Here is a 15,041-nt window from a genome sequence, read left to right on the forward strand (position 1 = left end):
ATCTAACTCCAATGACAGGGCAGGGGGGAAAAGAATACATATTACATCCGCCCGAACATCTGGTAAGAAGTTAGTTTTTCTAAAAGTGAAAAATTAAGGGTCCAGTCCCATGGCAATATTTTCTTGCACCACGCAAAGCAGAGAAAGAGACCTGTCAACTGCCACGCCCTCCTGTACTTCATTCAGATCACTTCAGCGTGGTGTCCCTATAATCCTAATTCCAAACCCGAATAGGAATTACTAGGGAAATATTATATGACTTCCTGATCTAACACCAAAGGTAGCATTTGTATTTTGCAAGATGCATACAGCATTGCTTTAGTTTTCAGATAATCAATCTCAAGATAGTTCTCACTGGCGTATATACCCAGGGCTTTTAGAGATTTTAGCGCACTTGTGCATGTATGGTCAAATATGAACAAATCATCTGCATACATTAAAGCAGATACATTAGCCTTGCCCAACTTCGGAGGACAATAGGCAGCTGCCTCGATGTTTGAGGGATATTAGCCATACACAAATTGAACAGTAGAGGGGCTAAATGACGCCCTTGTTTTATCATCCAAAGTGGTATTTGTCCAATTTGTCAAATGACCAGTTCTATCTAATCTGACTTGAACCTTTGTGCCAGTATGGAGGGACTTAATGATTTGTAGAAGATAAGCAGGACATCCTGTCGCCTCCAGTTTATGCCAAAGATGGACCAAATGTACTTTATAGAATGCTGCACAAAAGTTGATTTAAGTGCATATAAGCCCCTACTGCCACCAGCAGTAGATCTTCTTATTAAACTATCGACTAACTTCAGATTAAGGGAGGTCGAACAGCCTGGGCGAAAGCCAGTTTGGAAATCGCACAGGTTATGATAAGTGTCAGCCCACAGCTGGAGTTCATGGACGGGGAATTATGCAAATATCTTCCGTCACATCCAACATGGAAAGGAGGCCATAATTTGACAGTAAAGCATGCAGGTCTTTCTTATAGACAGGGATCAAGATTGCATTGCACCAGGATCTAGGAATAATATGATTGATTGATTGATATTTTATTTCTATCGCACTCATACATAAGTGTTTCAGAGCGTGACAAGGCAAGGGAGGGGAACAGGGGAGAACAAAACAGCGATCTTACTAGGCCCAGTGACATTGAGAACGCGCAAGAGCATGGGAGAGGGGGGAGGGCAAAAGTGCATGGAAGGGGAGAGAGGTGGAAAGTGCGAAGCAGAGGAGAAACAGATAAATAACAATAAATAAATAATAAAGGCAACAAACATTGGTAATGCAGCCAGCAATTTGCAAGTGCTAGGTTTAAGGCAGCAGACAGGGTAGGTCTGATAAGTGCAGGAAGAAAAAGGGGGGCTGTATGGGTACAGATACAGACCCCAGTGCAAGGGGTGGGCCGGAGGCAGTGCGGGAGGGTGGCAGGATGAGCAGGTACCAGGGCCCAAAAGACAGGCGGTGGCCAGGTGCACGGTGCCAAGAGAGAACAGATCAGCAGGGGAGAGGGGGAGCGAAGGCAGAAGAAAAGAGGAAGGTCTTGAGGTGCTTCCGGAACCGGAGATGGTTCTCCTCAAGTTTTAGAGTGGCAGGGAGGCTGTTCCAGAGGGAGGCCCCAGCTGAAGACAGAGATCTACCCCCAGCTCGTTTCTTAGAAAAACAACTGACCCTGAGTGAGTTGGAGGTAGAGGAGCAAAGAGCTCGAGAGGGGAGGTATTTGCGGAGGGATAGCTGAAGGTATTTTGGACTCCGGCCCCAGAAAGCCTTGTGGACAATGCAGAGGGTTTTGAATTTAATCCTTGCATCCACTGGGAGCCAGTGGAGACATTTCAGAGCTGGAGAGATACGATCCCAGGGCTTGAGGACAAGGCCAAGTCTTGCAGTCCTCTTCTGGATTAGTTGCAGAGGGCGGAGAGTAGAGGCAGGTAGATTTAGATAGAGGCTGTTACAATAGTCCAAGCTAGAGAGAACCAGAGCTTGAGATACCATGAGCTTCTGGGGGAAGGAGAGGAAAGGCAGAGTATCTCTGAAGAGGTGCCGTTGGAAATTTGACTTTTTAGAGACCTCAGTGATGTGGGCGGAGAAGGAAAGAATGGAGTCAAAGATGACCCCGAGGTTCTTAGCCTCGCAGGTGGGGGTAGGAGGAGGGCCAAGGGATGCTGGCCAGAGAGTGAGGGGTAAGGATGGTGAAGGTGTGCCGATGAGGCGGATCTCCTTCTTGCTGGCATTCAGACAAAGATCATTGGTGGCACACCAATCTTGAATGGCAGTTAGGCAATCAGAGATGCGAGAGGGAGAGGAGGTGGCAGAGGGCAGCCTGAAAATAAGTTGAGTGTCGTCAGCCTAGCACTGGCAATTTGAACAGAAAATGGCAATGCAGTGGGCAAGAGTTGCCAGGTATTGGTTGAAAAGCCAGGGACTGAGACTATGACGTGTTCAAATGAAACATTTTGTGGAGTTCATTTTAATTATATGCAACATATATTTAGAAACATTTGTCTCATTATGAAGTGGTATATTTTACAAGCTCAGTATCAACCATCAGACAACGTGGCATGCAATGTTAGAAGCAGAGAAACTTACCTCAACCAATAAACATCATGCAAACAACTTATCCCACCCCAAAATTGAATATAAGCCATACCGGTTAACACAAAATGGACATGAACAAATGACTATGCAAAAACCTGATTGAAAAATAAACAGAGCAAGGCAAATAATGATCCATTCCTCGTGGAAAAATGGAATTGAAGAAAAAAAATCAAAAACACTTCCCTTCGCCACCCCAATCTTGCTTTCTAGCATGGCTATTCACCTTCTTGACAACACACATTCTCAGTGGACTAATATTGTGATACACTGATAATACAAAATGTCTCTCGGCATGTCATTTCATATGTTTTAAATGCATGCCAGATTTGTGTTCATTGATCCATTCTTTCAATGCATGTGTCGTTTGTAGACTCACATTAGCATTTCCAGCAATAATCGCCAAAGTCAGTATTACATGTATTAAACTGACTGATTTTGTTTTTTGCCAGTCATTAGATGACAAAATGAGTCCCCTATGAAGACGTTATTACAGTTTGCTTGCACACGGTAGACATGGAAAAGTTTCCTACCAATTTGTAGATAGCGATGAGATGCTTTCAGAGCCAAACATTCTGCTTTCATGAATCTTTCAATATCGCATTTCATGTGCAAACACAGCATCCCAGCCCAGTGCTTTTGTTACCCTTCCATGTGTTTATTTGCTCTGAGCTATGATCATGTTGTTCTGTGTGTGAAGAACTGGTTACCTTCTCAGAGCATCTGCACATACACGGAGTTCTCCATGGATTTGTTCCTAAAGATCTGTGCTCTGGATTTGCTTAATTCCGGGGCCATGTGAGTACAGTCCAGCATCCCATCCATTTTGGGAAGTCATCTATGACATAACATTGTGTTTTTATTAATTAATTAGTGACATCTGTAAGGGAACCTGGGAGGAAGATGCCTGGGTTTTGGCTTGTATCAGGGCCAATGTGTGCTAAGAGGTGCACTTGACACAGAAGTCGAAGAATGTTTGAGGCTTAAATGGGCGGAATTGATGTCACAATCTCCCAGTTGGGCGAGAGTTCACCTCAATTTCTACTAGGAAAGGTAAGATGGTAGACCAATTGGGAGGTAGATGCTGTGTGCCTATATGTCTGTGATGTCTAGCTGTGTCACAACTGTGCCACAGGTGCACTAATCGGCACTCATCATGGACTATTTTGGACTCATTCATCTCCATAATCCTCCCTGGACAATATATATTCATATTTTTATCTTTATTTTCTGTTTGCAAGATTTTGGAACTAACTTCCTTATTTAATTTCACAAAATACATGTCCAATAATGCACCTTGTGGCAGTTCCATTCCCTGGCTATACCTTTGAATAAGTCTTAGAACTACCATCCCCAGAAGCCTTAGAGATCAATGCTGCTTTCACTGTCCCAGGACCAGAGAGGGAGGAGGCCAATTACCTTCAGGTGTGCTGTTCCAGGTGCTGCTAATTAGCCTGCTTCAGCACAGGGCAGGTCAATATTTAGGCAGCTGCCTGCAGGAGCACAGGACTTGTAAGAGGATTCAATTCAACACTACAGCTAAGTCAATGCCTAGTCTGGGATACTGAATGGAAACCCTTATTGATATATCTTTACGTCCAGTTCATGCGTTCTGGATGACTACCCCTATATAACACCCCTCTCTTGGAATCCCCCTGACCCCACTGAGCCAAGAAGTAGTTCTGTTTTGCAAGTTTAAAAGGTTTATTTGATAATTTAAACAATATATATATATATATATATCACACTTTATAATAAATTAATAATTGAATATCACACTTAATCTGAGCAGTAATCAATAATGGATAGTCCGGCACTAGCACACTTGTGAATAGGAACAGAAGAATAAGGTGGTAGAGAATGCTTTATATAAGTTCAGATTGATGCAATGTTGAATGAAATGCAATACAGAAAATACTCAATATGATTTCAACAAAACAATGTAATCACTTTTCTCTGGCAATCCACTCCCCCCTTATGCAATGTAAGGAGATGAAGATGACACAGTTCTTAGGAATGCAATCAAATAGAATTCAGTTCAATTCCCCCCCAGCAGCTTATACAACAGAAGTTTGAAACACAGGCCCAAAATGCTTTTATATGTGCTGGCAATGAAGTAAAAAATATGCTAAAATGCTTTTAATTCCCTATAGAGGTTCAGGGTGAGTGGTATCTAGTTAATATTAGTCCAGGCTCACTCTAGCAATGATTCAGGGATGGTTCTTAAGAGGCAAACGAAATTTAGTTGTTCAGGCAAAAGCAGCTATCTTTTTACAAGTAAAGAAATCGGGCCAAATCGCAAATCGCCGCAAAATTCGCGAGTGCGAGAATCGTGATTACGGAGAAAGTATAAGGAGGTCGGTTCTAGGCTTGTTGGAAAGGTAGGATTCTAAGCTTTCAGAGGAAAGTTGAACCAAGTTCCTAGCACAAACGGTTCCAGAGTTATGAACGATTTTGTGAAGGTTGTTTTTCGGATTTGAAATTTTAAAAGTTCAAAGCGACAGGTTACAGCTTGCAGCTAGAAAATGACAAGTGACAGCTTTGCAAATGACAGGTGACAGTTAAGAGGCAGTTCTGGTTAGATTAAAATAGATTGAATTGTATTATTTTAACTAAGAGATTTGTTCTGCACAGTTCTGCTAGGTACTCACAATATATTTAGAAATAGGCCTCGCCACGGATCTGGTCAGGTTTTCTTCACTCGCCACGGTCGGTCTCTGCGCACAGCGGTCTGGGTCAGCTCTCTGGTTCTGCGAACAGCGGTCTGGGTCAGCTCTGCTCTGCCTCTGGTTCTGGATACTGCTCTGCTTTCTCTGGGTACAGCACTGCTTCTGGATCTTTCTGCACAGCTTTCTCTGGACCCAGCGCTGATCTGCACGGCTCCTGGATGCTGCTACCGCTGTTAGGTTTGCTGGATGCTGAGGCCCACTGAGAAGAGTTCTCAGTTTGGGGGTTTAGGCCCTTGCTTTGAGTTCTGAATCAAGTTCTTTGGAGTTTTAAAGTCTAAGTGTTGAATCTAGTATCTTCTGGATGTGGTGTGGTCCGGCAGAGCGCGTTGCAGCAAATGGAATTGAATGTCCCTATCTGTCCTGACTGTCTGCTTTTATGTGTTTTGAAAGTGGGTGGGGAGGCTAGCTTTCTAGGCCCTATCCCTCTCCACTTGTCATTGGCCAAGCTTTCCTTTCCCTCTTGATTGGGGAAAAGAAGTGGAGTGTCAGAGCGATGTCATTTAATGGCTTGCAGGAAGGACACTCCCCTGTCAAATTACACACAATCTATATTTGATCAAAAAGACATATTTCATAGCTACACAGTGGTTTGAAATTACATGCACCCATCATGCATTTACTGATGGTAGCCCCTGTTCAAACTCTGCTCTTCTTGGGGGCTTGCATTCAGAAATGGCAATATTTTGTGCTTTTTAGTGGTTTTGCAACATCAGATTTTTCTCCAGATTTGTACACATGTACACGTCCTGTCCATACATACTCCAGTAAATTACCATGTCTCTAGCTTAAACACACCGTCTGTAGTATACATAAATAGCAGGGTTTTGCCCCAGAACATCACACAAATTGGAGTTTGGGCTTGAATTGAAGGTACATTTTTTATATTAAGGCTCTCAAAGTTATACATTTCTGTCATTTGATTACAAAGAGTTATCAGTGTTTCTGTAAAATATATATTTTGCTTTCAATTCAGTTCTCAGAGTGTTGGAGTCCGCCTCCAAGACTTGGGTGGGTCAGTGATCACATGTGTCTTCGGGCAGGCAGGCCTTTGTTGACAGGAAACAGTCAAAATCAACATATTCTATTCAAGTGCACTAGCCTATTGTGTGGTCTCCAGGAGGTTGAGGTCAGCAGACCAGGGGGTCACTTTGCATTTGGTTATTATGACCATGTGATATCCTGGGCTGTGGTGTGAATCTCTTGAGGTGAGAGGGTTTCCCAGGCTTCTGGCCTCTGGGAACAGCAGGTGGCTAATTTTTAATTAAAATGCAGCCTTTGAAGTCAGCTGAGTCAAATCCATTTGTCAGCAACTGCACTCAGTTCTCCTGTCAGAGTTTAGACCACTAGCGCCGCCTTGAGGATTTTGTTGGTACTGCATCCATTTTTGGGGTCTTTCTTAGATTAATGCATTCCAAACAGGAATGGTTCTTACATGGTAGTAATAATCCTTGCTTAACATTGTTTTGATGTGGCTCCTTACAGTAAAATGGTTATGTGGAACCCCACAAAAGGGTTCAATCTTTAAAGTGGTCTGCTGAGCCACGATTTCAGCAACTTTTTGACATCAGTAACAGTGGATTTTGTTAACAAAGATCTTTCTTTACACTGGTGGGCGGCAAGTTAGGTAACCATTTTGGTGTGCGCACAAACTGCGTGGTTCTCCTGGATTCTGGCACGCTTGTGGGCTTTTTGGCCATCTTGGATTTTCTAAGCCCACAGCACCAAAGGTTGTAGCATGATAGTCCAAACGTGGGTCAGGACACCCAACAGACTCTTGCATTGAGCTCAGGTCCAGCCCTTTGTTGCTTTGATCCCTGGATTTCTGCCATGTCCTTTTGTTTCCAGAACCTGCTCCTGTTCCAGAGACCTGTGCTCCCTGCCTTGCAGACCTGCTACTCTGCCTTAACTCCCCTGCCTTTTGTCCTGCATCTCTGTGCTTCCTACAATGCAGCCCTACTCCCCTGCTTGCAGTCCTCTGTTCCCTGCCTACAGCCCTTTGTTCTCTAACTGCAATTCCTTGTTCCGTGCCCATTGTCCAGGCTATCTGTCTACAGTCCTGGCCTTTTTATCCCACTTCAGAGCTACAGTTTCCTTGTTATCGGTCTTCAGTCCTGCCTTTGTTATCCCACTTCAGAGTTACTCGTCCTTGGTATCGGTCTGCAGTTCCAGTCACCTTACCACTGTACTCAGATTCTAGTTTCCTTACTTTTATTCTTTCTTCCAGATCTCTGTCCTGAACCTTACTCACTTTGACTTCCTTTTTCCCCTGGATATTTCTGTTACACTTCTTATCTTCACTTGTGGCTTTTTCAGAGTTTGGATGCTGAGTTTCCAGCAGGCAATCTCTGCCACTTGCCTTTGTCGCATTTCAGTATTGTACCTTGTGTCATTGTTAGTGGTGTGCTGCTTCCTGTTTCAGGAGGCAGTCATTGTTCAGTTTCTCCTGGACCCATACAGGCTTCAGCCTTGTGAGTATGGTTTCCTTGTTCATACCTTAGGGTCCATGTACAGATATCCACTTCTGCTGTTCCTTCCCATGAGCATTCAGTGTGGGTCCCTGTAATAATAACCTGCTTAGAATCGTGGAGTTTCCCTGGTTCTGTGGGAAACTCACCCCCCCATTCTACTTACAACTCAAATGGGTACCTAACATGTTTGTTTTACTTGTACTCTTGCCCTTTTCTGTTAACGGCCTATGTTGCCTATCCTGTCTTGCCTGCTGGACTCCTTACACTCCTGCTTCTTGTGTGCTTTCCTCCCTTCGGGTTTGTGGGCACCGTCTCTACCCGCAAGCCCATCTGAGAGCTGGAACAAATTTGTCATGCACACCATATGTGTGTGTGTATGCTTCCTACTCTGCTCCCCCATCTCTTGGCTTGGTGTTGTTTTTGGGGGACTGCAGGGTAGGCTGATTGAAATGCCTAGCAGAGGCATTAGAGCATGCTGTTGGGATGTCTGGGGGGCTGCAGGGAAGGCTGATGGGCTTCTACAGGGACTTTCAGTAGGGTGAGGATTTGCTGGGGGGTGACGTTTGCAAGGGAACCCAATGGGCTTCTTAGGGCTGCAGGCCGGACTTGTGGGCTACCTAGGGGGGCTGCAGGACATGCTGATGAGTCTTTTGGGAAAGCTGTGGGGCTGGATGATTGACCACAGAAGGGCTATAGGGCAGTCTGATGGGCTTGCTACTGTGTGGAGAAGTGGCTACTCTCCCAACATGACTTTAGCCAGGATTCCATGGAGTTGTTTCAAAGATGAGCAACAAATGTTCTTATCCTTGGCTTAAGGCACTAATAAACAATTCAATCCTTCTGTGGTGCTGCAGTTTTCAGACTGTATTGAATCTGTGCTATAAAGGATGTGCTATAATGGGTAGTTATTTTCATGTGTTGCTTGTTACAGGGGCTAGTAAGGTTTGTTTAGCTGATTTTGGTCTCCTGCGTGGCTCCCTACCCTGATTTACACATGCTCTGATTAGGTGAAATTTTTAAGAGAAAATATGGTGCATCATTATAGTATTGGGTGTATTTCCCACACAGATTTTACGCATGCAAGCTCCATGCAAGCAAAGGCAGTGACATTCCACGTTTAATATGTACATTTATAATGTCTGTATTTCCTCTGTGGATAGTCCACATGTAATGAACACATTTTACACATGTGTTTTTACACACACCGAGTTTATTCTTTGGGGGGACCCAATATGATCCCCTAAAGTCTTTACATTGGAGTTTACGGCCCTTTTAATTTTTGGGAAGTTTTGAGAAGTGTTCGTTTTTTAATACAAATGCCCACAAGTTGGTAATTGCCAGCTATGTAACAACACAGCTTACACAAATACATGGACAAGAATATAAAAGTGAAAGTGTAGTGCAAAGCTGTTCACATTAAATCCTCCAGTGTGAGAATCCCCACCAGAGGAATACTCTCCCGTGGTCTCCAACCTCCCATGATCCCTCGCCTTTGACTTTGCTGGGTAGGAATGATGGGAATTGTAGTCCAAAAACATCTGAAGAGCCAACGGTTGCAGACCCCTGCACTATATGGTAAAGGTGGCCAGTTTTATCATTCAGACAACTGTCTCTGAGGCCCGGGAACATCCAAAAACAAAGCATCTCTCCTAGCAGAATGGAGTATGACGAGCGCCCATCATGTACAGCTATTGCTGCAAAAAGAATCAGTGCAGATTTACTACACATTGTTAGTATGCACCCGAAATCCCCAGTGTTTCAAAATCTAGGACGATGTATACTATGGCGAGTTAAAGAAGATGAATGGTTTAGTCCAAGTCCCTTCATGTGTTTGCGGTGTTGTCATCCCCTCATTCCGCATTTTGGTGTTTTATTGTATTTGTCGGCATTGAAGTTCCTCTGGACTTGTGCATTTTTGAATATTTCAATTGTTTTGTTCTTAACATGTGAATATCTCGACATTGGCAGATTCCATTTTATAGGTGCATTACCGAATGAAAAAAACGCATCTTCAACATTCTTTTTCTACATGACAAAGTTTATAAAATATCACCTCATTTGGCATGAGCGTTTGGAAATGTCCATAGCAGTTGGTGAACTCATAAGGTGGAGGTTAAAAGTTACAGAAGAAAATGTATTTTTGTTTTCATATGTTAAATGTCAATTAAGCTTAACTATGGTGCTAAGACGATCTATAGCCACACAACAAAATAAAAATATCTGAATAAAACATTTGCAAATGAGAATCCTGAATGTAACCATAATATTGAAAATAGCCCAATAAATAACATTTATGCCAGCATCAGGCATAGGTTGTAACAAAAAATGTGAATCTCCAATGTTGTCCACTTTATGACAGCCCAAATAAACCTCACGCAATCTGTCGTCGCCGATTCTGAATAACTTCTCAAAAAATTGATTCAAAACAATCACCTTATAAAGGTCCCTGCTAAGGCTAATGGAAATGTGTGCAACAGTATTTGATGTTATTCATTTGTATGTGTGCCTGAATGCAATGCTTTTTCAACGCGTCCTGAAAAACAATCTGAAATATTCCCACATGACTCCTACATGCACACATTCACAGGGTGCACACTTTCCCACTCTCCTCTATGTCCTCTTAGTTAGCAAGTCAACATTCTAAAGTGTCAAACAGCTGAACTAAGGACAGTTGCTTGCAGAATCCAAGCGTGTTCGTAATTGACGTGTCAGTTATTGTGTTTTTTGTGTATTATTATTATTATTATTATTGAGGGAAGACCTAACTTCTGGAAGCATCGGAACACTTTACAAGTCATAGGGGGAAGAACACAGTGAAGAAAGAAACATGGGAGTTGGGATCCAACAATTGAAGGAAACTGGGGAGCAGATCAACCAGTCTTAAGTTAGGAAGGGAGTGGATGGTTTGTTGGCCCAGCTGTTAGGCATTTTTAGTTCCTGCTTGATGTGTCCCGGTGACACACCATCAGCATAACATTCTGGCAATTTATTATACAAAAGATGTCATTCATGGGTACAACCTTACCGTCCAAACTATTCTTTTGGAAGTTTATTTAACATTCACACAGCACCCCCGATGCTAGGTTCTGCGTGTTAAAATGATGTCCATGAGAATGCTTTAATCTGATCAGTCTTGTCTTGTTGATTAGGTGTGCATTGTGCAGAAAAGAGACACTAAGAAGATGTATGCCATGAAGTATATGAACAAGCAGAAGTGCATTGAGAGGGATGAGGTACGCAACGTCTTCAGAGAGCTCCAGATTATGCAAGGCTTGGAACACCCCTTCCTGGTGAACCTCTGGTAGGTTTGACACATTTGTCTTGCACATGTACTGCTAAAACAGCCATGGATCTGCTTTCAGAGCTTGTGCTGTGATGCACTGTGTTAGACATTCTACTTGCATATGCCATGATCAAGAAATGGTTTTACTTTTCTGAGATGACGTTGTTGCTGAATTTAGACTAATCACTGTTCTCATTGGTCTAAAATGTGGCATTAGAGCTGTTAATTTAGAAATGAAAAACAGCCATTGTTGCATACGCTGTAATGAAATATGGTGGCATGCAAAGCTGATGTATTCGTCCCTATTTGTAGCTCGAGGTTTCAGAACTAAATTAACTTTACACACATTACATTGTAATTGAAATGTACCCTTATTGGAGACAAGCATACCACTATCATCACTTTCACTAACCATTTTGTTCCACGGTTGTGAAATATCCTAAAGTGGGAAACATGCATTTATTTTATGTGCCTCTTTCCCACTGTTTTGGAACAAGATTTATACATCAGCTTTATAGTCTGGGCATATGACGACTGCTACGATGTCTAGGCCATAGTGCCACACGAGGCCTGACTTAGAGGCTAACCTGACATAAGTACATGGGGTGGTATTAGAACCAGGTCAGTGGGTATTAACATTAAATCTCTGGTGGCACCAATTCTCCACTGCTGCTGCATAAATCCAAGCCAACAGACTTTTCTGTAGATACTGATGGATCAGAGGCTCGAGTTCTCAAATCTGAGGGTTCTCCAGTTTGTGTCAACTGAGCCTGATCCCAATCCTGACACCATGTGTGATGAACCAGGAATCAGATGTGGACACCGAAGACTAATAATGATTGCTACAAACTTTTATTGAAATAATAAAAGGGTTGAAAAGGCCTCACTATACCTTTTCTAGGTGTTTCCTTACCTCAGGCAAAACTAAGGTTCTTTCCTACATCAAGATGCCCAAATCAAAATGTCCTGTGTCCAAAAATCCTATCCTATCCCTCACACTCTAGAAAAAAACTAGTTCCAGGGGATGGCTCCCTTCTCTAGGTCACTTTCTACAACACAACAGTTCAAACAACTCCAAATTAAAGGGCATGTATCGTCCTCATCACCCCCTTTTCACAATCTTGCAGCTTGGGTGTCAGTCCCAGATCTGCAGATCACTTGGTATGCTTTCCTGCTAGGCTTTTACATTCAATATCATTCAAAGTCTGGAAGGTATGGGTCTTCCTCAGGATTCTCTCTTTACATGTAACTTGGCCTGGTGTACTCTCCTGCCAGGGCTTTTCATTTACTTTACACAATTGCATACTTGACTTTGCCTGGTGTACTCTCCTGCCGGGGCTTTTCATGCAGTTCACTATACACACTTACAAATCTGGCTTTGCCTGGAATACTTTCCTGTCAGGACCTTTCACGTGATTCACTTTACACACTTGCAGACTTGACCTTGCCTGACATACTCTCAAGCCAAGGATTCTTCTCATAAAACAACTCTTTCACTATTTGATGCAGGTTCCAGACTTGAAACCCTCTACTCATTACTTCAATACTCAAATTGTTTCCTCTTTTCCCCAAATATTTGATCCTCGACCTGTACTCATACTCTATACTTTTCCCCTAGTGTCTGAAATCCCTTCTGCAGGCTTACTTTCACTTGTTTAGTGCTTTGCTTACTTGTGCAATGCTCTATACAAAGGGCCGTGGCATCCCAACTCTCTGCTACAGGCTCACTGGATTCGTTTGGTTGCTCTGAGGCCTCTGGTGTCTCTCGCTGCTTCCTCTCCCCGATCATCACGGGCAGCTGGCGTTTATTCTGCTCTACAGTTCTCGTGGCGCTGGAGGGACTTCTCCTCTTCCCACGCTCCCTACGCTTACATGTGACTTATCTCCAGGGAGGCTTTCCGTGAACACCATCTCTTTGAGCCACCTCCTGCTGCGTGACCATATGCTTCTTCCAAGTACCCCGACCCAAGTCGGGAATCCTGAATCTCCTCCATTCTCCAAGTGCAATTCTTGTGAATGTCCTGGTGCTTGTCAAACACCCACAACCACTAGAGCGCATCTCCAGCTTCTCGGCATCAGTGATCTGTATTGCTCCAGTCATCTTTCTCATTCCAGTACTCCCAATTATAGGGAAATGATAGGCAGTTCTTGATATGTCTCCAATCATCTTTCTCATCCCATTACTCCCACATATATAGGAATGATAGGAAGTTTTTTGTCTATCATACTGAAGGTTGTTGTCAATATGTTTTGTGGGCGGTTCTTGGGAACTATCACAGTAAGTCATAAATGTATGAGAGATGGAGTGGATATCCCTAAAAGAGAAGGGTGGACATGTGTTTCATCTGACAATGACTTTTGTTCCTCCTGAGTGTCGCCTCACCCCATGTGATCCTCCCTCATATAGCCACTCTAATGGTCAGCATTAGGTAGCGGCTGCCGTCCACTGGTCACATGGGAAGAGGTTACCTCTGGGAAAGTATTGATGACATCATCAGATTCTTCACATTCAACAATAGACTAATAGTTGAATAATTGGACAACAATAAATCAGACTTTAGTTGAGAGAGAGGTATTTAATTAAAGTAAGCTTCAGTTGTGTGTGAGACAGGTCATTACATTATATTTTATTTGAGGAAGCAGAAGGTAAATAAATTAGACTTGGCCATCATTTTGTTATCATTATAGTAAGAATGAAACCTATTTTACATGTTGCATTACAGGCACACATGTTACATTTTAGGTCATTGATTAGGGAGTGAGGGGACCATCCAATAGTAGCGTGCCAACTTTTTGTGAAGGATTAGAGTTAATAGTTGCAAAGATGTGAGAGAAGACACAATACTAGCTGCAATAGAAATCCCTTACCATTGTGTGGAGAGGGAAGAATACATACAGTGGCTTTAATTGAATATGCACACTTTTATTGATGAATGAGAGGAAAAACACTAGTTACATTGAATTCTGACAAGACGAAATAGTAGTTGCAAAGGAGAACATTTTAGAATTGGTCAGAGGAAAATCGGTACATTCAGATGCTGTAACTTAGTGTGTCAACTTGCGATATACAAGAATAAATAATAGCTATGTAAATAGATGACAAGACAACATTCTAGCTAGGAAGAAACATTCTTAGAATTATTTGGAGTCAAGAAACTTCGATCAATGTGTGTAAATGAGTGTACCAACATTTGTGATGTATGAAAGAAACAAATAGTTGCATACATTTATGACAAGACAAAATGGTAAGTGGGAAGATAAAGTGTCTTAATGTATTGGGGTGAAGAGGGTGCAAGGCATGGCTGTGACTGAGAGCACACGCTTTTGTTCCAGAGAAGAGGACATTCTAATTGTGTAGATAATGACAAGGAAAAATATGTATTGGAAAGGAATATTATCAAGATTGATTAAGGCAGGTAGATTCCATTCAGTGCCTGTAGAAGAGTATGCAACACACATCACATTAGTTAATTTTGTTTACCCCTCCTTCCCCCAATGTTCTCTTTATTGTATGTTCATAGTTTTAAAATTCAGTGCAGTAGAAAAATGCTGGGGGGAAACCCCCACAGCCCTCAATAAACCCCAACCCCTCACCAAACCTAAGAAATAGTATCCTTTTTCCAAACATACTATCTGTTCCTTTAAAAAAGAAACTACATACTATAGGTGCATTTCAAGACAATGGATATTCTGCACTTAAAAATGTCTGTGAATAATATTTTGAAATGTAATCACCGGGTACCATTTCACTATTTTGGTGGCCCTGGAACTAAAGGATAATGGTGATCATTGTGTGTTTGATACATCCACATGACATCTCTTTCAAGCTGGAGGAGAAATAACCATATTGGGTGCCAACATGCTTGGAACCCTTAAACATGTCCGAGAAGAGGGGAGCATGTTGCTAGAAGGAATTTTGCATTATCCATAGCGAATGCTTGTAAACTTTGAATGTCAGAATTGTGTGTTGTATATG

The 15,041-nt window shown here is 42.6% G+C and overlaps 1 protein-coding gene across 1 annotated transcript in view; it reads left to right on the top strand.

Moving 5' to 3' along the window:
- The window catches only part of STK32B (serine/threonine kinase 32B), a 2,582,157-nt gene that overhangs the window by 225,696 nt on the left and 2,341,420 nt on the right, over positions 1 to 15,041 (top strand). The window contains exon 3 of the mRNA XM_069631970.1: positions 10,932 to 11,083. Within this exon, the coding sequence (XP_069488071.1) occupies positions 10,932 to 11,083 (152 nt within the window). The remainder of the gene's footprint in view (positions 1 to 10,931; positions 11,084 to 15,041) is intronic.

Source organism: Ambystoma mexicanum, chromosome 6q (genome assembly GCF_040938575.1).
Source record: "Ambystoma mexicanum isolate Mex_15411 chromosome 6q, UKY_AmexF1_1, whole genome shotgun sequence".
Lineage (NCBI taxonomy): Eukaryota > Metazoa > Chordata > Amphibia > Caudata > Ambystomatidae > Ambystoma > Ambystoma mexicanum.